This window comes from Erpetoichthys calabaricus, chromosome 2 (genome assembly GCF_900747795.2).
Source record: "Erpetoichthys calabaricus chromosome 2, fErpCal1.3, whole genome shotgun sequence".
In the NCBI taxonomy this organism is placed as follows: Eukaryota; Metazoa; Chordata; class Cladistia; order Polypteriformes; family Polypteridae; genus Erpetoichthys; species Erpetoichthys calabaricus.
Genome location: NC_041395.2, coordinates 50,744,477 through 50,766,922, shown reverse-complemented (window position 1 = coordinate 50,766,922; position 22,446 = coordinate 50,744,477). Strand labels below are relative to the sequence as shown.

General features: G+C 41.8%; 1 protein-coding gene across 4 annotated transcripts in view; it reads left to right on the top strand.

Annotated features, from left to right (window-relative positions):
• Positions 1–22,446, top strand: part of LOC114645883 (uncharacterized) — a 235,378-nt gene that overhangs the window by 37,406 nt on the left and 175,526 nt on the right. For all 4 annotated transcript variants that reach the window (XM_028793784.2, XM_028793783.2, XM_028793782.2 and 1 more), the window contains exons 4-5: positions 2,287–2,346; positions 20,368–20,487. In XM_028793784.2, the coding sequence (XP_028649617.1) occupies positions 2,287–2,346; positions 20,368–20,487 (180 nt within the window). The remainder of the gene's footprint in view (positions 1–2,286; positions 2,347–20,367; positions 20,488–22,446) is intronic.

The window sequence follows — 22,446 nt, the reverse complement described above, 5'->3', positions numbered from 1 at the left end:
TGGTGATTTGGGAGTTAGTAGACAGATGGATGAATAACTTGACGTACAGTAAGGTAGCAAATAACTGGATGCACAAAGGGGTGGGTAGACAAATGGATGGATAAGTGGATGGAGAGATGGACTGGTGGACAGGTGCAATGGTAGCGGGAAGGACTGAAACGTTCAAAGACAGCTGAATGGCTATGTTAACAAATGATTTTGATGAATGAATAAATAATAATTGGTAATAATAATTAAATTTATGTAGTACTTTTCTGGCCTACTCAAAGTGCATTACTAGACAGTGGGGAACCACATCAACCACCACCAATGTGTAGCATCCACCTGGATGATGTGATGGTAGCCATTCTTGTACCAGTATTCAAGTATGAAGGGATTGGAAAGATAGTTAGCCAGTATGGGATAGGGGATTATTAGGGGGCCAGAATGACCAGGTTCTGTTAGGCAATTTAGCCAGAACATCAGGAACCACCCAACTCTTTTTCAAAAGATGTCCAGGGATCTTTAATGACCAGAAGGAATGAGGACCTCAATTTTACATCTCACCCGTAGGACTGTGCCAATTTTTACAAAAGCACAGTGTTCCCCCCATTGTATTGGAATCCACACACTGACCACATGGTAAGCACCACTGATGGCCTCACCAGCACCTCTTCCAACAGCAACCCAAGCTTTCCCTCGTAGGTCTCTCATCCACTGGTCAGGTCCAAACTTGCTTAGCTCCGGGTGGATTACCTGTTCTGAAGTGCAGGTGCTATGGCTGCTTGCTATCTGGGTGAGCAGAAAGGTTAAAAATTTTATTAGACAAACAAATGGCTATCTGGATGGAGAAAAGGGCTGGTGTACAGATGAATGGATAAGTGGATAGTGGATACATTGGTGGACTGGTATATGAAGAGTGAGTTTGGTAGACAGATGGATGACTAGGTGGACAAACAAAGAGCTAATCTGCAAATTTAAACGGATGGGCAGAAAAATCGGTGGGTAGAAGGATGGACAACTGGAAAGAGAGATGTGCTGATAGATAGATAGATAGATAGATAGATAGATAGATAGATAGATAGATAGATAGATAGATAGATAGATAGATAGATAGATAGATAGATAGATAGATAGATAGATAGATAGATAGATAGATAGATAGATAGATAGATAGATAGATAGATAGATAGATAGATAGATAGATAGATAGATAGATAGATAGATAGATAGATAGGTAACTGGAGAGAAGGGCCACTGGACAGATGTTTAAATATCTAGAGGCAAAGTGGATGTGGAGGGGAGGCAAAGTAATCATTGAGTAAAGAGAATTAAAAAATTTGGACAGCATGACCTGGTCCTTGTAATAGTGCACAATTCCTCATGGATACTCGAATGCAGTTGAAGATTATGAAAAGTAAACTGTAAGTATCAAACGTGACTGCCTTGAAAAGATCAGGCAGTCAGCCAGCCAGTGCTTGTCTTAAGGCTTTTTTTTTCTGTCATATTTACTTGAGCAGTTGTTATGTGCTACACAATTAAAGAAGCTTCTTAATATTGAGCAGCCTTCGCTGGAGAAGGTGTTATTAAATTAGATTAATGATGTACTTTTCACTAATGAGATCATAAAACAGCAACCCTGAAAGTTTGATGTTTTAAAAGTGTTACCCTGCTGGTGCTTAACATTTATCTCATCCCCCAGCGAGCTTCACTGCTGACTCTCAGTACGCTTCTGGCCATTTTTACCTTCCCTGGTGGTTATTATGTTTTAATAGGCAACTAGCAAATCATCGTGTTAGACTGAAATGCTTGTATAATACTGGAGCAGTTTAGCTTAGTGGGGAAGCTACTGGGCCACTAGGTTCTGGTCCAGCTGAGTTATCTCAGTTGCCAGGGCTTCATGTGTTAAAATATATATTAAAATCATAAAAGTTTAAATTTGTACTTGTAATATGGTTCAGGAAGTTGTTCATTATAGAAATTTAAAAATGTATGGCTTTCTGGCTATAGAGCCAATGTTGATGCCTTTAGGTGTGATGAGAGTCTTATAAATTGCCTCAGGCTTTAAGTTAACTTTCTTACTTTAAACAGTGACGGACAAAGGGACACAAAAACGTCTGTATATCAATGGCAAAGTCTGAGCTGCGTCTTTCTTGGCGTTTCATTGATGGTTGCTTTAGAACCCTCATTAACTCACTTGTTGAATTCCCTTCTGTTCCCTTTCTATACTCTGTAAGCTGATGATTTGTGTTCCCTAAAACAGCATTATGCATACTGAGACACAATTTTGTCACCTTGGTCTTTCAGATGAAGGTCATACCAGCCACATGCTAACAGGGAACATCCTGAGCCGCTCGAATGTGGAAGGTAGGTACAGTCAAAGCAGCATTACCTCACCATTTCTGAAAGTTCTGGATGTGCTGACGTGGTACACACTACCGGTAACTGGATACCTCCCTTAACTGCTGGGAAATCCAATTTCAAAGTGCATACATTTCCTGTATGTGATCATCAGCATCTTCTTGAAGGTGTATGCATGCACTGATTGGAAACAAGTAGGCTCTTAAGGAAGTGAGGAGGTGTAAATCAGTAATGTGCAGCTTCCTGTACTACACACACATGCCTGCTCGGTCGCAAGGCAGGGAACAGCTCTGGACCTCCAGTCAATCACAAGGCCCAGTCAGGCACACACCCACATGGAGAGAATTTAGAATTGACAGACTTCTCTCCATGTGCACGTTATTGGAGTGTTTGAGGAGACCTATAGTACTTTACAGGTTTACTAGGTAGCACTGTCTAGGACTGTTTGAAATCTAAGTACTCAACATAGACCTCAGCATTAATGTTTGCAGTGCACCATCTATTGTAATGTATTTTGTAATGCATGTAACAATAAAATGCATTGCATTTGTCTTTCCAACAGATGGCGCATAACAGGCATTTGTAGTAAAAAAAATGATGTGCCATGTCTCTGTTGTATGTCCCTTTCATTTGGGATTTGTAAAATTTTTTTGTGCAGCGCCATCTATTAGGATTACAAATCCAATGCATTTTATTACTACAGATGTTTGTGATGCAACATCTGTTGGAATTGCAGAGATATAGCAACTGAACAGACACACAAACACTTATGCTTTTGTTAAGGTGGGTAGGTTTATAGGTTCATTATTGTAGTATGTATAGAATACAGTGAAACCCTTCTATTAACACACTAATCAACATACACATCACCACTCTCTCAAGATTAGTAAGTACAAGTACTGTGCTTCTTTTGAAACGTCTCTTTCTTACCCAAATATTCTCAAAACACATTTGTCCTAACCTAGCAGAATAGCAAAAAAAAACTCTAAAGAAGCCATTCTATCAGATATACCATCCAACTTGTACTAACTTGCACATATATTAGCCACGCAGAAGCAACACTGTAGAAGATCCCTGGAAGGATGGTTTAGGTAGTCTTGAGTAATCAGTAATGCTTTGATGACTGGGTGACCCTGTGGTTAGTGTACCTACAGTACTTTATGGGTGCAGCATCATGTGTTTAAATAACACACTTAGTCATTGCCCAGGTCAAATTGGCACAGTAAGTTTTTCTTATGAAATTCTAGTTTTCCCAAAATCGTGTGGGTTAGGAAGATGGGCAGTTCTAAACTGACCCCATATAAATGTGGATGTGTGGACCTTGCAATGGACAGGCGCCCCTTCTAGGGATGATTCCTATTACCCAGTAACTCTGACTTGGATTTAAAAGCTTTAAGAATGTTACATTATGTTATTTTATGTTGTGCTGTTTTTGACTAGGGGTAACACACATTTATGCACCAGACATTAGAACATTAGGACAATGGTGATAGGAAACAGCGACTCTGCCCAATCCTATCCATCTAGATTGTCCAAAATAATATCAAGCTTAGATTTGAAGGTCCCTACAGTTCCACTCTTCACCACACTTCTTTGTAATTTATTCTATGTGTCTATAGCTCTGTGCATGAAGACAAACTTTCAGACATTAGTGTGACATTTGTCCTCAACAAGTTTCCAACTGTGTCCTCTATGCTCTTGAATATAAAGTAACAGCCAGGATCCACAGTACTAATTCCTTTCATAATTCTGCACACTTTGATCATGTCACCTTTTAATCTCTGTTTGATTAAACTGAAAATGGTCAGCTCCTTCAATGTCTCCTCGCTCTTCTGCACTTTCTCTAGTGCTGTTACATATTTTTTGGGGATGCAAATGCTGTTACATATTTTACGGGGAGCAAAACTGAACATGTTACTCTAGAAGATGCCACCTACTGCTTTATGTAAATTAAACGTAACCTCCCTTACTTTGTACACCACACATCATGATATAAACTGCTCAAAAAAATTAAAGGAACACTTTGAAAACACATCAGACCTCAATGGGAAAAAAATCCTTCTGGATATCTATACTGATATGGATTAGGTAATGTGTTAGGAATGAAAGGATGCCACATCGTTTGATGGAAATGAAATTATCAGCCTACAGAGGGCTGAATTCAAAAACACCCCCAAAATCAAAGTGAAAAAATGATGTGGCAGGCTAGTCCATTTTGCTGAAATTTCATTGCAGCAACTCAAAATCGTATTCAGTAGTTTGTATGGCCCCCACATGCTTGTATGCATGCATGACAACGTTGGGGTATGCTCCTAATGAGGCGACGGATGGTGTCCTGGGGGATCTCCTAACAGATATGGACCAGGGCATCACTGAGCTCCTGAACAGTCTGAGGTGCAATCTGGCAGTGTCAGATGGACCCAAACATAATGTCCCAGAGGTGTTGAATTAGATTTAGGTCAGGCGAGCATGGGGGCCAGTCAATGGTATCGATTCCTTCATCCTCCAGGAACTGCCTGCATACTTTCGCCACATGATGCCAGGCATTGTCATGCACCAGGAGGAACCCAGGACCCACTGCACCAGCATAGGGTCTGACAGTGGGTCCAAGGATTTCATCCCAATATCTAATGGCAGTCAAGATGCCGTTGTCTAGCCTGTAGAGGTCTGTGTGTCCCTCCATGGATATGCCTCTCCAGACCATCACTGACCCACCATCAAACCGGTCATGCTGAACGATGTTACAGGCAGCATAACGTTCTCCACGGCTTCTCCAGACCCTTTCATATCTGTCACATGTGCTCAGGATGAACCTGCTCTCATCTTTGAAAAGCACAGGGCACCAGTGGTGGACCTACCAATTCTGGTATTCTATGTCAAATGGTAATCGAGCTCCACGGTGCCGGGTAGTGAGCATGGGGCCCAGTAGAGAATGTCGGGCCCTCAGGCCACCCTCATGAAGTCTGTTTCTGATTGTTTGGTCAGAGACATTCACACCAGTGGCCTGCTGGAGGTCATTTTGTAGGGCTCTGGCAGTGCTCATCCTCTTCCTCCTTGTCCAAAGGAGCAGATGCCGGTCCTGCTGATAGGTTAAGGACTTTCTTCCGCCCTGTCCAGCTCTCCAAGAGTAACTGCCTGTCTCCTGGAATCTCCTCCATGCCCTTGAGACTGTGCTGGGAGACACAGCAAACCTTCTGACAATGGCACATTGTTGAATTGATGCTATACTCTGATTAAAAAGTGTTCCTTTAATTTTTCTGAGCAGTATATAAACTCGCATAGACTTCGATTATCGCTTCTGCACATTTTCTTGATGCAGATAGTGATATCCAGAATGACTCCTAGATCCTACATATAAGGTGTATTTTCAAATTTCAAATCCTCTAGCAACTTATCTGACAAATCACTGATTTTATGTAATGGAGTAATAGAGATGAGCAAATGATTTGTGCAAAATTAAATTTATAGCAAAACTCAAAAAAAAAACTGAAATAAATTTTCCTTCTTGATCGCTTCCGTCTCCTGTCTGGATGACAGGATGACTCCTAGGACCTTCTCCACTTTCATGTACTTTCATGTTTCAGACCTCCCACTGTGTAATACAGTTTAATACCTTGCATTTACTTACAAAATGTTCTTATCATAGCATTGCAAAGCTGACTGTTGTGAAGGAGGTGCTAAGTTTCATTCACTTTCTTGTAAGTTGCCAGTCCCATAAGACACAATAGGATGGCTATACTAATGTCTGAGTCCAAAAATGGTTATCTGCTGACTTGCAATGGTGGATGGGGAGGCAGAGAAAGAGAAAGGTAGTCACCTTAATCCAACAGAACACTGTGGTTAAAACATGAAGGAAAGACCACGTGGTATGGGGAGAACAGATAGTGACAGGGTGCAGGTTTCTAGCCCATAACATACAAACTACGAGGTGGCAGTGCCAACCAATGTGCCACAATGCCACCTGCTGGACATATGACTTCACTAATGATAAAGTTCAGCAAATCCACACTAGTATACCACATCTTAACTAGAAGTGTTGCTTTTTTAACTTACCTTCATTTCCTTTTGTAATTTTTTGTTTAATGACACCACAGGGACTGCACCTAATTTCATTGTATTTGTTACAATTACAATAAAGATATTCTGATTCTGATTCTGAAGTGCTGTGAACAGGGTGCTAACATTGCCATAGTGCAACAGTTAATGCACAGATAATGCTGGGCTCCATTTCTGTTAATCAGTTTCAAATTACTTGCTTTTCTGTTTTTCTGAAGTGAGGTCAAGCAAAATGACACCTTTTATTGGCTAACTAAAAAGATTACAATATGCAAGCTTTTGAGGCAACTGATGAAGGTTCCTTTTAGTTAGCCAATAAAAGGAGTCATTTTGCTTGACATCTCACTGCATTCATAATGGCTAACACGGTACAACACCCCAGTACTACTGTTTTTTTAAGCAAATCTGTGTCTTTATGTGTACTCATTATGTAATTAGTAATTTATAAAGTGGGGCAGCACAGTGGCACTGCTGCCTCGCAGTAAGGAGACCTGGGTTCACTTCCCGGGTCCTCCCTGCGTGGAGTTTGCATTTTCTTCCCGTGTCTGCATGGTTTTCCTCCCACAGTCCTAAGACATGCAGGTTAGGTGCATTGGCAATCCTAAATCGTCCCTAGTGTGTGCTTGGTGTGTGGGTGTGTGTGTGTGCGTGTACCCTGCCCGGGGTTTGTTTCTGCCTTGCGTCCTGTGCTGGCTGGGTTTGGCTCCAGCAGACCCCCGTGACCCTGTGTTAGGATATAGCGGGGTGGATAATGACTGACTGACTGACTTATTTGTAAAGTATGTATTTATATTTACTCATGAACTTTTCTCAGTGAAAAGCACTATAAAAAATAAAGTGAATTAAAATGAATGGCAATGCAATTCATAATTCACATTGCAACACAATTTGTCAGATGTGGACAAATTTGTTGGTACCCTTACAGCTTATTGAAGAAGAAATGCTGTATGCCTCCTGAAAAATGATTAAATGAAAAGCAATTGTCCCGTGTATACCTGTAGACCTTTGATATGTTATCGAGTAAAGCAAAGCAAAGTGTGAAAACAGTAAAAGTGTTGCTTATTTTGCAGAAATTTTAAAATGGCCTGGTCACGTTTGTTGGCACCCCTAGAAAAGATCAAAGATAACTGGATTTGAGTGTTTTTTCAGACTAGTTGTTTTCTTAAATTAGTATCACATGTGTCTCCAATTAAGCCTATTCAGCACATTTAAATGGAGAAAAGTAGTCACTCTGCTGTTTGGTATCATCGTGTGTCCCACACTGAACATGGGCCAGAGACAGCAATGGAGAGAGTTACTGTATCTGAGGAGATCAGAAAAAAATGATAGATAAGCATGTTAAAGGCAAAGGCGATAAGATCATCTCCAAGCAGCTTGATGTTCCTGTGACAACAATGTCAAATAACTATTAAGAAGTTTAAAGTCTATGGGATTATAGTCAACCTCCCTGGACGTGTCTGCAAGAGGAAAATCGATCCAGAAGGTGAGTGAGAATGGTAGACAAAAAGCCAAGGACATCATACAAAGTGAAACAAGCTGAACTACAGTTAGGTCCATAAACATTTGGACAGAGACAACTTTTTTCTAATTTTGTTTCTGTACATTACCACAATGAATTTTAAATGAAACAACTCAGATGCAGTTGAAGTGCAGACTTTCAGCTTTAATTCAGTGGGGTGAACAAAACGATTGCATAAAAATGTAAGTCAACTAAAGCATTTTTTGTATACATTCCCTTCATTTCAGGGGCTCAAAAGTAATTGGACAAATTAAATAACTGGAAATAAAGTATTCATTTCTAATACTTGGTTGAAAACCCTTTGCTGGCAATGACAGCCTTAAGTCTTGAACTCCTGGACATCACCAGATGCTGGGTTTCCTCCTTTTTAATGCTCTGCCAGGCCTTTACTGCAGCGGCTTTCAGTTGCTGTTTGTTTGTGGGCCTTTCTGTCTGAAGTTTAGTCTTCAACAAGTGAAATGCATGCTCAATTGGGTTAAGATCAGGTGACTGACTTGGCCATTCAAGAATTTTCCACTTCTTTGCTTTAATAAACTCCTGGGTTGCTTTGGCTGTATGTTTCGGGTCATTGTCCATCTGTATCATGAAATGCCGCCCAATCAATTTGACTGCATTTAGCTGGATTTGAGCAGACAGTATGTCTCTGAACACCTCAGAATTCATTTGGCTGTTTCTGTCCTGTGTCACATCATCAATAAACACTAGTGTCCCAGTGCCACTGGCAGCCATGCACGCCCAAGCCATCACACTGCCTCCACCGTGTTTTACAGATGATGTGGTATGCTTTGGATAATGAGCTGTTCCACGCCTTCTCCATACTTTTTTCTTGCCATCATTCTGGTAGAGGTTGATCTTGGTTTCATCTGTCCAAAGAATGTTTTTCCAGAACTGTGCTGGCTTTTTTAGATGTTCTTTAGCAAAGTCCAATCTAGCCTTTCTATTCTTGAAGCTTATGAGTAGCTTGCACCTTGCAGTGCACCCTCTGTATTTACTTTCATGCAGTCTTCTCTTTATGGTAGACTTGGATATCGATACGCCTACCCCCTGGAGAGTGTTGTTCACTTGGTTGGCTGTTGTGAAGAGGTTTCTCTTCACCATGGAAATGATTCTGCGATCATCCACCACTGTTGTCTTCCGTGGACGTCCAGGTCTTTTTGCGTTGCTGAGTTCACCAGTGCTTGCTTTCTTTCTCAGGATGTACCAAACTGTATATATTGCCACTCGTAATATTGTAGCAATTTCTCGGATGGGTTTTTTCTGTTTTCGCAGCTTAAGGATGGCTTCTTTCACCTGCATGGAGAGCTCCTTTGACCGCATGTTGTCTGTTCACAGTAAAATCTTCCACATGCAAGCACCACACCTCAAATCAACTCCAGGCCTTTTATCTGCTTAATTGATTATGACATAACGACGGACTTGCCCACACCTGCCCATGAAATAGCCTTTGAGTCAATTGTCCAATTACTTTTGAGCCCCTGAAATGAAGGGATTGTGTTAAAAAAATTGTTGCCTCACATTTTTATGCAATCGTTTTGTTCACCCCACTGAATTAAAGCTGAAAGTCTGCACTTCAACTGCATCTGAGTTGTTTCATTTAAAATTCATTGTGGTAATGTACAGAACCAAAATTAGAAAAAAGTTGTCTCTGTCCAAATATTTATGGACCTAACTGTACAAGGTCAAGGTCCATCAGTGTCTAATCACACCATTCCTCACTTTTTGAGTCACAGTGGGCTCATTGGAGGAACACTCAGGAGGACTCCACTGTAGAAAGGAAAACATAAAAAAGACAGACTAGAAGAGGCCACAATGCTTCTAGGAAAATGTCCTTTGGACAGATGAGACAAACTGGAGGTTTTTGAGAAGTCACATCAGCTCTATGTCTACGGATAAAAAAATGAAGCTTTCAAAGAAAAGAACACCATACCTACTGTGACACATGGAGGAGGCTTGGTTATATTTTGGGGCTGCATTACTGTGTCTGGCATGGGGTACCTTGAGTCTCTGTAGGGAACAATGAAATCTGAAGACTATCAAAACATTATGGAGCAAAACGTATTGCCCAGTATGAGAACGCTCCATCTCAGCCACAGGTCATGGATCCTCCAACAGGATAATGACCCAAAATACATGATGAAAAGCACCCAAGAATGGCTAAGAAGAAAACATTGGGCTATTCAGAAGTGTCCTTCTATGAGTCCTGATTTGAATCCTATGGAACATTTATGGAAAGAACTGAAACATGCAGTTTGGAGAAGGTGTCCTTCAAATCTGACCAGCTGGAGCAGTTTGCTGAGAAGAGTGGGACAAACAACCTGAGGACAGGTGCAGAAGTCTCATTGAGAGCTCCAGGAATTGTTTTTTTGAGGTAATTGCATCTAAAGATTGTTCAACAAAATATTAAGTTAAGGGTCCCATCATTTTTGTCCCTGCCGTTTTCATTTGTGTTGTTGAATGAAATATTCTGTTCAATCAAAACTCTAAAGCAAAGTCTGATTTTTGTTAAACCCGAAATAAACAACAGTAGGTGTCAATTACTGATATCAGATTCAAATTATTTCACAGACAATTGTGGGTGATTCCTTTTCTATGCAGTGGTACCAATACATTTGCCTACATCAATATGTCCATTTTGAAAGACAAATGAGCCTAACATATCTTAAATGTCTAGTTGGGAAGCTTTTCATTAAATAGCATAGAAAAACAGAGCACCCAAAGAAAACTTTGTCCAACAGTTTGGGTACAAATGGGATCGACTCACGGCCCTCTGGCCCCTCCAGCACAGCAGTAATGCCTACATTGTTCCACCAACCCCTTGTATCCAAAATTTCAAGAGTACGTTTAACCACCAGATTTTCCAAAGAGAGGTTTTGCATGTGGCCTCCAAACCCGTAACCCCTTCAGAGCCTTCTCAGCCTCCTCAGGAGTCAAGGGTATTTTGGATGTCAGTAGTCACCTCTTAATTTTTAGTTCTTAAGGAGTTCATAGAAGTTTAGATTCTGTTGATTGTTAACATCAGCGCCGTCAGTCAGCCATTATCTTCACGTGGAGACAAGGAGCGCTCAGCCCCACCAGCCTCAGGATCACATTCAGCTATTTCTGCTGACTATTATTTTTTGCTCTTCACCAAAAACAATACAATAATCAATACAGTATAAGCAAATATGTGCATATTACAGCAGATTATAGTGATCTGTTTGCAGCCAAAAAATCAAATAAAGCAGGAGCACCTCTAGTACACGTTTACATCTGATCCATTCTCCATAGCAACCTGCTCCCCCCCATCCACCCACCTGCAGAAAACTTACATGGGCACAATTGGTGTGTTTGCATGTGCCTCGATAACCCAATTATTTTTGATTTCTAAAATGTCATGTAAACCCATATTCTGGTTAGTGAAATCGAGTTATTGGCCTCTGATAATCCTGGTTAACAGAGATAGATTTCTCCACAAATAATCCGATAATGTTACAATGTAAACCTGACTACCCTAAAGGATTTTGTAGTCTGTGCATGTCCATTGCACTCTGTCAACCTGTGCATGTATTTGCCTCTCACAAGCTTTCATCCATCCAAGAAGCATCCATCCATCCATTATCCAACCCGCTATATCCTAACACAGGGTCACGGTGGGGTAGAGGCGTCCACAAAATAAATTTCTAGAGGCAAACGTTCGTGTGATCACATTATTCCTTCTCCTGGTGGAAATAATCTGTCTGAGTATTTCAGAAATTTCTACATTTAAATTGATAAGCTGAACATACAGTGCTAAGCTCAGCAGCACAGTCTCAGGAGCAGTAGGGTAACACGTTAAAAGTAAGGTGTGCTATATAGTCCGATTACTTTTTAAAGTAATGAGTAACATTAAGCAATACTTATCTTATTGGAGTTAAAATACCTGTGTTATTATTCCAGCAGCACTGGGTGCAAGGCAGTGGCAGACCTACATTTTTTGGGCCCTGAAGCTTGAACTGTTATGGGGGCCCCTTTGTGGGTAGCCACAGTTATCTTCTTCAGTGGGGTGGTTCCACAGTTTAAAATAAAATAAATACTACATCTAAGATTCTGATTACAATTTGTGTACTGGATTATCTCACATGTCAAAGTCAAACGTGTGGAGTGGTGGCTGTTTGCTTAAAGATCTGAGCTGGTATCTGGAAAGTTGTTGGTTCAAATCCTGTTATTGCCAGAAGAGTTCCTACTCTGTTGGGCCCTTGAACAAAGCCCTTAACCTGAAAATTGCTCCCAAAAGTCATACGAAAGGACAATTTCCCCTTGATGATTAACAAAGTATATCGAACAAAAAGAAAAAAAATTCCAATGCTTTATTGTTTTTGAGTTATGAGGGGATGAAAATTAAAGTCACTTCTGGGGCCCCTATGGGATTAGGGTCCCTGAAGCTTAAGCATCATTAATTTCATAGTAGATCTGACCCTGGTGTAAGGCAAGAAGCATGTGTAATGGGTCTTTTGCAGGGCTCAGGCACACAGCCAAGCACAAAATAAGGGCGGAGTGGTGGCTCTGAGGCTAAGGATCTGCGCTGGCATCCCAAGGGTTGCCGGTTCGAATCCCCGTCACTCTGCTGGGCCCATGAGCAAGGCCCTTAACCTGTAATTGCTCCAGGGGCGCTGTACAATGGCTGACCCTGCACTCTGACCCCAAGAGGTATGCGAAAACTAACAAATTCCTAATACAAGAAATTGTATAAGGCAAAATAAAGAACAAAAAAAAAAAAAGAGTGTGCCGTGTGCATTCTGGGAACAGAAACCTATAAACAAAATGTCAGTTCGACCTAAACATGTTTATAGAACACCAGAAAATGGTCACAGGTGTCATGTTTATTTTCAGATTCCCTGTGACCGATGAAGACGTTTAACTCAATTTTGCACAGTTTTAATTACATTGGAGTGTTTTGCCAAAGAACTCCAGAAGATTACTTCCTCATGTAAACCCTGATTCTACCTAACCAGGTCTTTCACCTTAACCTGGTTATGCAGTATGTGTGCATGTAAATATACAAAATGAGAACACATAAACTCCACACTGACAGTAAGCCAATCAAAAATGGGTCCTAGGTCCTGGTAGCTGAGAAACAGCAGCACTTACTGTCCATTGTGCCCCCATAATGTGTTAACTATTGCAGAATCCCACCAAGGCTGGGAAAGCTGAGTTAGTTAATATGCAAGTTTATTACATTTGCCTCAGCATGCTTTCCTTCAAATCAAGTCCACCATACATCTAACTACATCTCCAGTGAGGTGACACTTTAATAAAGCTACCCCTGGACACATTACCAGCACCCACAACCCTGACGTAAAGCTTAAAAGAGCCAAGTTGGCATGTGCACCTGGCATTGAATAACCCAGCACCTGTCCAGAAAGACTGCAAAGATGAATTTGTTGATGTGAAAGCTTCATGAAGCCAAATTGGCATGTGCTGCCGTCATCTTGAAGCCAGTAACCCTTGAAGGCGCCAAACAGGTGAATTAACTTCTGTAAAGATGTAGTGCAGCCAACCTGGCAGACATTGCCTTGAAGTGGAAACCAATAACCCTCTGTGGACCCGAACAGGTGAAATCCTGCCACCCAGGGATTCCACTAATAGTTTCCATTTGCTCGTCTTTATACTTGAAGACGCTGTTGGGTCTGCCTTGTTTCTTACTTTTTCCTATCCTGCCAGGCAAACAGAATCAGATGTCTTGAAAAAACTCTTCAGATACAATCGGCTCTGCGTAGAGATGGTTTCTGTCCAACGGAATTTTTATTTTTAACTTTGCTTGGGCCAGGTGCCATGTTTTTTTCCTGCGAGAGTTCAGTTATTTAAGTAGGAATTTTGTTCATCAGTTCTATAAAAAAATCCATAAAATAAATGAGCATCCAAACATGACTGAACCTCCGAGGAATTTATTTTCCAACCAATGCTGGGGTGGGGGGGTTCAAAGGGAGAAAAAAAGAAAACAAAACGTTTATACTCAGTCAGCATTCATTAATCTTCTTAAGATTGTGGCAAGGGGCAGACGATTACCCACCCATGTACCCAAAGACACCCTGTTGGACCACTGCTCTAAATAAAGCGATAAATGCTGGCATTCAAAGACCTGCATGGCCCAGAATGAGCGCGTGTGCCTCATGCCATCCAGAGTGTGTTCCTGCCTTGATCCCGATGTGAATACGACAGGTTGTAGACTCATTTGGTTTATGGAATGGAGAGATGGAGGAATGCAGAACAAGGGAGACGGATAAACTCACAGGACACCCACATCTTCTTTTCTTGCTGATAATAGGCCATTCATTGCACAAACCCTGCACAATTGTTCCTGCAGTTCATCATTGGAATTAGAACACACAGTAGTAAAGCTGCTTTTGTTTTAATTTTTGTCTTTATCTCCAGATGCACGCCATGCATGGACCTGCATTCCCTTACCTGTCACTGGAGAAGTCAGCGTCCTCCGACTAAACTCTCCTTTTCTATAGCAGTGCTGCGCTCTTCTTATATCAAACTGGAATGTAAACATCCCCAAATTCAGACATAATACTGCCCTCGGGAAGAATACTACAGCTGTTAAGCATTTCTTGCGTTTATTTAACTGAACTAATTTTAAAGGGTACAGAAATAAACAGTCGCTTGCCCCTTTTGCAAGACCTTCACAACTCGGAAGGCAAATAAAGAGACGGAGCATAAGGATGACTCTGGGAAGAAATTTGATTGTACAAAATATTAAAGGTTAGCCCATATCAGCAAAATAATATTTGATCGATTTGGGGCACTTTATAATGTCATTTCCTCGTTAACTTTGACTTTAGGTGTCATACAACCTGAAAGATACTGTCTTTGTCTTTTTTTACTGTAGCTGACTGGCTACACTAATGAATGAAGGTGCTTTTCCCATTTCTTTTGAACCAGATTATCTACTCAAAGTACTTTAGAACATTAGATTTTGACAAGAAGAAGCCATCCAGGCCAACAATCTTGCCCATCATATTCTCCTAAATTCTCCATAATAACATCAAGTTGAAATTTGATAGTCCCTAAAGTCCTACTCTCTATCGCACTACCAGGTCATTTATTCCATGTGTATCTGTGTGATGAAAAGCTTTCTAACATTTATGTATTATTGCTGAAAGAGTTAAATTTAAAAGTAACAGACGATATCCAGCATACTAATCCCCCTTCATAAATTTAAAACACCTTTTTAATCTCTGTTTGTTTAAACTGAAAACAAAGATCCTCCTCATAGCTCATACCTCTCAGTCACGCTCCTCTGGACAGTTCTCCCGGTGAGGCCTCAATAGTGCATTACATAGTGTCACAGAAGGGACGCCTCTTCGCTGAGAGGACCTGGGGCAGCAAGTGTAAGCACAATATTACCTACCCTGGGACGCTAGATGGCAGCCCCCATGGGTTGCAGTGGTGCCTTGGAGTCCCGCAGGACTTCACAGGAGATGGAGTTGTCTATAGCCCTGTTGACACTGCAAGGGGGCGCTGCAGCTGCTCCTGAGCCTGAATGGGTGATCCTTTCACCACACCTGGAAGTGCTGTCGGAAGTAGGTCATCAAGCACTTGAAGCACTTCCGGGTAACAAGTAAAAGGAGCCAGCAGACAGTACTTGGTGGCCAGAGTCGGGAGGAGGACAGGCGGCATGAAGGGACTGTGTGTTGGTGTTTTGCCCTGTGCATTGTGCTGTGGGAAGCAATTATGAAAGGCTCCCTGTTTGCAAATAAACTGTGTTTTGTGTGGCAAATTGATGTCAAGCCTGTCTGTGTCCAGGTTGGCTTCTAAGTAGCTTAAGCATAACCTCCCTTGATTTGTACTCGGTACACCATGCTATTTAACCTTACATGCTATTAGCCTTCTTGGTTGGTTCTGCACACCTTCTTGATGCAGATAGTTATGTCCAGTATGACTCCTAAATCCTTCTCATAAAGTGTACTTTCAAGTTACAAATCCTACAGCACCTTTTCTATCCAATCACTCTTTTAAATAATGGGTTAGTAGTGATGAGCGAAACGGTTTGTGCAAAACTGAATTCACAGTGAAATGCACCACTTCACAATAAACTGTCTAATAAAAGGATAAGCATCAGTGTATCTGTGTGTCCATCCAGTTGCTGTCATCCTTTAAAATTCATAGTATATTTCTAGTGTTTTTTGATATGCTGCTAGGTTATGACCTTATGTGTGTGCATGTAAACGCACTGACTCACACTTTTCCGTCAACTGTGGAGCTTAGCACTATATAAAAATTGTTTTTGTTTATCAGTCATTTTATGCCGTATATTGCATTAACAATTCAAGTCTCCAGTTTCTTCCCATATCTCCAAGACATGCTAGATTTACTTGGCCCCATACAAGTGAGCCTGAGAATAGTGTGTGTGCCCCATGATGGAATGGTAACACGTCTAGAGTTGTTTCCTGTCTGGTATCCAGTGATGCTAGAATAGCTTCAGATCCCCACAGCTCTGAACCAGAAGATGAGTGAATGAATGAGTTTTGGCTTCCCAATAAACATGTAGATGTGTTCCAGTGTGCTCCAATAGTAGGGCTAGTTCATGTGTCATTGGCACTGCGGCATGGTGAGCTGAAGCAACAAATTAGACAGTTTAGCTCCAGTCTGAGGATCACCATGGTTTCCTTAACCTGATTGTACACCAATCTATATATATATATATATATATATATATATATATATATTTGCAGTTGGAGATCCACGAAGGGAGAAAAAACGAATCACGTATCATAAAATAGTTTTATTCCTGAGCTTTCAACCCCTATCAGGGGTCTTCATCAGAGGATAATGCTTAGACTTACAAGAATCAAAGGCAATATAAAGCAACACATTCAGTATGGGGTGGTGGCGGTGACTAAGCCAGTATGATCAAGGGGGAGGGAGGGTTTGTTTATATGTCCTTCTTAAGTTGGCATATGCTGGGTTTATGTCCAAGTGTCTGTTGATGGCGTTTTCATCTGATAGCCAAGACTCGGCCAACTCTCTGGCGTTTTTTGTACTGGCCTTAAATTTTACTTTTACGTTGTCCCAGTTGAATGTGTGTCCTGTCGATTTAGTATGTGCATATATCAAAGATAGTGCGTCCTTTCTTCTGACGGCGTTGCGATGTTCCTGTACACGTGTTGAGATTTTTTTTGACGTTTGTCCTATGTATACAGCTGAGCAAGAATTGCATGGAATACTATAAACTGCGTTTCGTGTTTTGGCTGTCGATTTCTTGTTTTTAGCATTAAACAGGACCATGCGCAGATTGTTCGTGGGTTTATGTGCTATTCTGATGCGTGCCGTGCCTTTTGATACATTATGGTGATACGGGAGTGAATGCCAGGTGGGGTGGGGGTTCTGATTTACGTCGATTGTATGCTGATTCCTTTGGTGTCTGCTGTGTAGACTCTGATTAATGAATGATTTTGAGTATCCGTTCGAGGTGAAAAGTTGAAACAGATAGCGTCTCTCATTAATTTTTGTTTCCTTGGTATTACAATGCGTGTGGACTCGTTTAAATAGGGTTTTCACGCAGCTCCGTTTATGAGATACTGGGTGGTTGCTGGCGTAGTGTAGGATCTTGTCTGCGTAGCATTGTTTGCGGTAAACACTTGTGGTCAGGGTGGCGTCACTATTTCTTTTGATGTAAATGTCCAGGAAGTTGATGTGTCGATTAACTTCTTTTTCCATTGTGAACTGGATTGCAGGGAATACTGTGTTAATATGATTGTAGAACTCATTCAGCTGGTTCTTTCTTAATATGACGAATGTGTCGTCTACATAGCGTATCCAAATTTTGGATGTAATCTGGGATAAAGCTATGTTTTCAAATCGTTGCATATATATATTGTGGCGGACGGCCGGGTCCCATGACTGGCTGGGATGCCCCTTCAACATATGTTCCGAGGGAGCAATCATGTTGCCACTCAATACCTCCCCAGGGACTCTTGGTGGCAGCTTCCCTGGCTGACGATGGTGCCTCAGTTTCCCACAGGGCTCCACGGGAGATGGACTCTTCCACAGTCCTGTGGGGATCTGGGGTGGCCGCCAGGGAGAGCTGCATGGGTCTCGGAGCCCTGCTGGACAAATCTTCAGCCTCACCCAGAAGTGCAATTGGAACCAGGTGGTCAAGCACCTGGAACACTTCCTGGTGGACTATAAAAAGGGCCCGCCACCACCACTCAGCGGCCAGAATCGGGAGGAAGAGGACAAGGTTGCCAGGGAGGAGTGGTGTGGGAAGAGAAAGTGTTACTTTGATTGCTTAGTGTACAGTGCTTGGGACTGTGTTGTGGCTGGAGGGATTATGGGGAAGACGTGCCCTCCAGCTGAAGAGCAATAAATAGTTAATTTGATTTTACCCATGCCTCACGTGTGAACCTGTGTCGGGTTGGGCGCAATATAGTGCCATAACTTACAATATATATATATCCCAACAGGACTGTATCAGACTCAATCTCCCATGAAACCCTGCGGGAGTAAGAGGTACGGCTGGCACCCAGGGGGGGTTGCCATCTAGTGTTTCGGGGGGGGGGGGGGAGGGGGGTAGTGTTCTGTCCACACTGACTCCCCTGGTCCTTCCATAGCAGAGGTGTATATATAATGTTTAGAATTGTCTGTCTGTTATGCAAACACTCACAAATCACTGGGCCTTGAACCTTGATCTTGGTCTTAATTGAGAGCTTATGATGTGATACCTGTTAAACAACCCATGAATTGGAGGTGCAGGCTACCTCACCTATGTAATTGGGCTTCAGGTCCCCCTTAAAGACAGCAGCAATACAACTGGTGTATCCTGGCTGACAGGAAAAGAACAGCAGCATGAGCATGTGACATTGCTGACAGGAAAACAACCGGGATGACATCTGCTGACAGTGAAGCACATTGCACTACTAATCATTTTCAGCGCAAACACACATTATACACTCAGAGCACAACAGAAAGTCACAGATGACCAAAAAAATGGAAGTGTGGACTTACTCTGCCATGTTATTTGGCTTTGGGTCCTTCTCACAGCAAGCTGCAGCCTGGCCACTTGACAACACTGACAAGAAAATAACAATGGAATGAGCATGCGGTATTGCTGACTTGAGGAGAACTGTGGTGACATCTGAAGACAGTGAAGCACATTGCACAGACCCCCTGACTGGTTTCATTGCTAACACAAATCATATACTCCAAGTGCAAAAAACAGTTATAGACACAGTTAGGTCATGACAAAGATGGCGGCACCCTTGGTGGAATGATCCTGAAATGTTTTGTGAGCGTCACATGAACTACCTTTCTTCGAGGACCTCGTCTCCAAGCGCTTCCTAGTTGTACAAAAAATGTAAGCACTTGTACTCCATCTCTGTTGTGTGTATTGCTTTGGAAAGAGGCATCATCCAAATATGGAGTGTCCAACACCCAGCTTTCTTAAATGAAGTTGTGTTTCAGGTAGGAGGTGTGTCAAAAGTATCAGTTAAATGTACAATAATAGTAACATGACATTTTCCAACCAAGCCACCTGACGTCTGTTGCACCTGCTCAACTCATTGAAGTTAGTGAAAGTGCTGATACACGCTGGTGGGCTCCATCGTTAGCTGCTGCACACTTCTTCTGCCCATGATGCTACAATCACATATCCTCTGCAGCATGATGTAACATTTAGAATATCCAGACTCAACAATGTTTACTATGAAACTGTAAATGTACTTTTATTTTTCTTTCTTCCTTCCTTTACTAACATATCTTTCTTTTTTTATTTAATGGGAGATCTTTATATGAACACAACTTACAAAATGGAAACATAAAAATCCAGAATGTTTAGAGCCTGCGTCCTGCTCAGAGGCCCTCTAGAGTTACCTGTGGTTTTGGCTTGAGCTGCCTGTCTGGTCTGGCTTGTGCATTTCAAAAATATCTTAATTGAAAAGAGTTTTCCAGCTCCATGCAAAACATAAAAACAGACCTCTGGCTTCAGCAGACGCGTGATAAACGGACGCTGAATGCGACAATGTTTGTTCCAGCTGACCGAACTGACTTTTTGCTCCCATTCTGTGGTGGTATTGGTTGTAACTGGCAAAACCATCTCAATAGGCTTCTGATCCAATCATGCTACAGTTAGCTACAGGGGGAAACCCTGCCTGGGCGTTTCTGGTGTGTTCAGCTTCTATCTCACTTAGGGGGGGTCTCTGTGGAGTGCTCATTGACTCTCTACCCAAAGTAACCATTTGAATAGTTAGTTTACAAGCAGCCTCCTTCATTTCCGTGTTGGCAGCCATCATACAATCTGCCTAGCAGAACTATGATTTAAGTCTCAGTTTTTCAGAATTTCCTACCAGTGCTCCACATCAGTGTCTGTATGCTTTTTCCATCCACTCTTTTATTGCTTGCCTCCCACATAGAAATTCTTATCATTGGAGGTTTGTCTCTTCAGGACATTTTTGCAGAAACTGATCTGAAATATAGTCACTTCTCTCCTACAGGTGGCGCCACATTATGTCTGACTGCACAATGTGATCATAGCTGTGCTCTGATTGGAGGACTGCCGGCTTGCAGCTGTTCTCTGGGGTACAGCTTGGGAAAGGATGGGCGCAGCTGCTATGGTAAGTGCCAGATGAGGGCGGAGCTAGTAATTGGGCTGGTAGTGACTATGATCAAATGAGCTATAATGACAGCATCTCTTGAGCTTTGATATCCTCAAAAAGCACAAGTGACCTCATGATCACCTTATGTATATATCCAGTTATATTTTTGTACAGTTTGCATGTATTTTAAACTTTGTATACTTATAAGCAGAATTCTTTCTCTTGAAGAGAAGACATTCAAACTGTCATTGTCTGCTTTTCTCCTGCTCATTTGTTTTTTTTAAAGAATGGAGCAGTCTATGTCTTTGCTCCACAAACTTCTTGGGTGGGAATTTGGTCCTTCTACTTCCAGTTGTCTTGCCTTGTGTCCACCTGCAATAAGTTTGGAACAATACCTGAGGTACTCAATTTCTCAGTTCCCCACAGAGTGCCCACAGAGAATTTGACTTAATGAGATGGAATTTGGAGATTGGTGCCTTTGTGATGGGCTGCATGATCTGTAGATTAATTTAAAGTAATTGTAGGAGCTGGCCTCTTTGGAACTATGTAATGTTGTCCCCATGACAGTTCCTGGTTTTCCATGAGTTCTCCCAGAAGTCCCAATGATAATTCTCTTTCACAGTCTTTGAGAGACCAGGCGTATAAAATATTGGCACGATAAAACTTCCTTTTCTTACGTTATGAGGTCTCAATATAACTAACTATTCCTTACTCTGCCAATGTATAAACAGTTTTGATTGGGAAGTGGAGACCACCAGCATAAATCGGTGTCCCGACCAAAACTAGCATATTACTTCATAGTGATTACAATCATTTCTGCTTTGACTGGACTGCCTCAAGTCTGTCTTGCGGTTGCATTACGTGGTGAACAACACTTCTGTGCTTATTGAATTACTCGTCTCAGACATCCTGTACAATGTCCAGAAGCCTTCTCACTTATCTGCCTTATAGGATACAACAATTCAGATATGCAAAACCCAATTGATGCCTCCTTATACAGTATGCAGTGGATTCAGAAATTATTTGGACACCCTTTACTTTCCATATTCTTTATTGTGTGGTTGATTTTATTTTAAAAGGGTAAATTTGCCATTTTTGCCCATCAGTCTACATCAATAACCTATAGCTACAAACTGAAAACATGTTTTCAGAGCAGTTTACAAGTCTAATAGAAATCAAAAACTGAAATCTCTCATTTTCTCATAATTCAGTTCTTTGTTGAAGCCTCTTTGGCCTCAGGTCTTCTTGGGTAATTCTCACCAAGCTTTACGCACCTGGATTTGGACAGTGTACCTCGTTCTTCCTGGCAGATCTTCTTAGGCTCCATTTGGAAGTGATGGGAAGCCTCTGTAAACTGCCATCTTAAGGCCTTTCCACAGAGACTCAATTTGGTTTAAGTCAGCTTTGGCTGGATGACCCAAAGACAATCAGACACTTGTCCCGAAGCCACTGCATCATTGCCTTGGTCTTGTCTGAGGTGGCTGCACTCTGGAGTAAGTTTTCTTGAAGGATCTCTGTATATTTGTCTGTGCTCATTTTTCCCTCAATTCTGACCAGTCTCCTTGTCACAGCTGCTGAGAAGTACCCCCCAAGGCATGATGCTGCCACCATCATGCTTCACCATAGAGATGGTATTAGGAAGGTGAAGACAATGTCTAGTCATCACCAGACATAGTGCTTGGAGTTCTGCCCAAAGAATTCAATTGTTGCCTCGTCAGACTAAACAATCTTCTTTCTCACCCTCTCAGAGTCTTTTAAAGTTTCCTGGCAATCTGCAAAGGGTTGTCATATGCGCCTAATTGATGGAGTTCTGTTCTAATCATTGTCCTTCCAACAGCTTCTTCCATCTCAGCAGAGGTCTTCTGAAGCTCTGTTAGACTGATCATTGGGTTGTACAGTAGGTCACCTCCTTGACCAAGGCCCTTCTTGCCCATACTCTTTCAGTTCACAATCAGTGCAGGATTTACGTATAAGCTA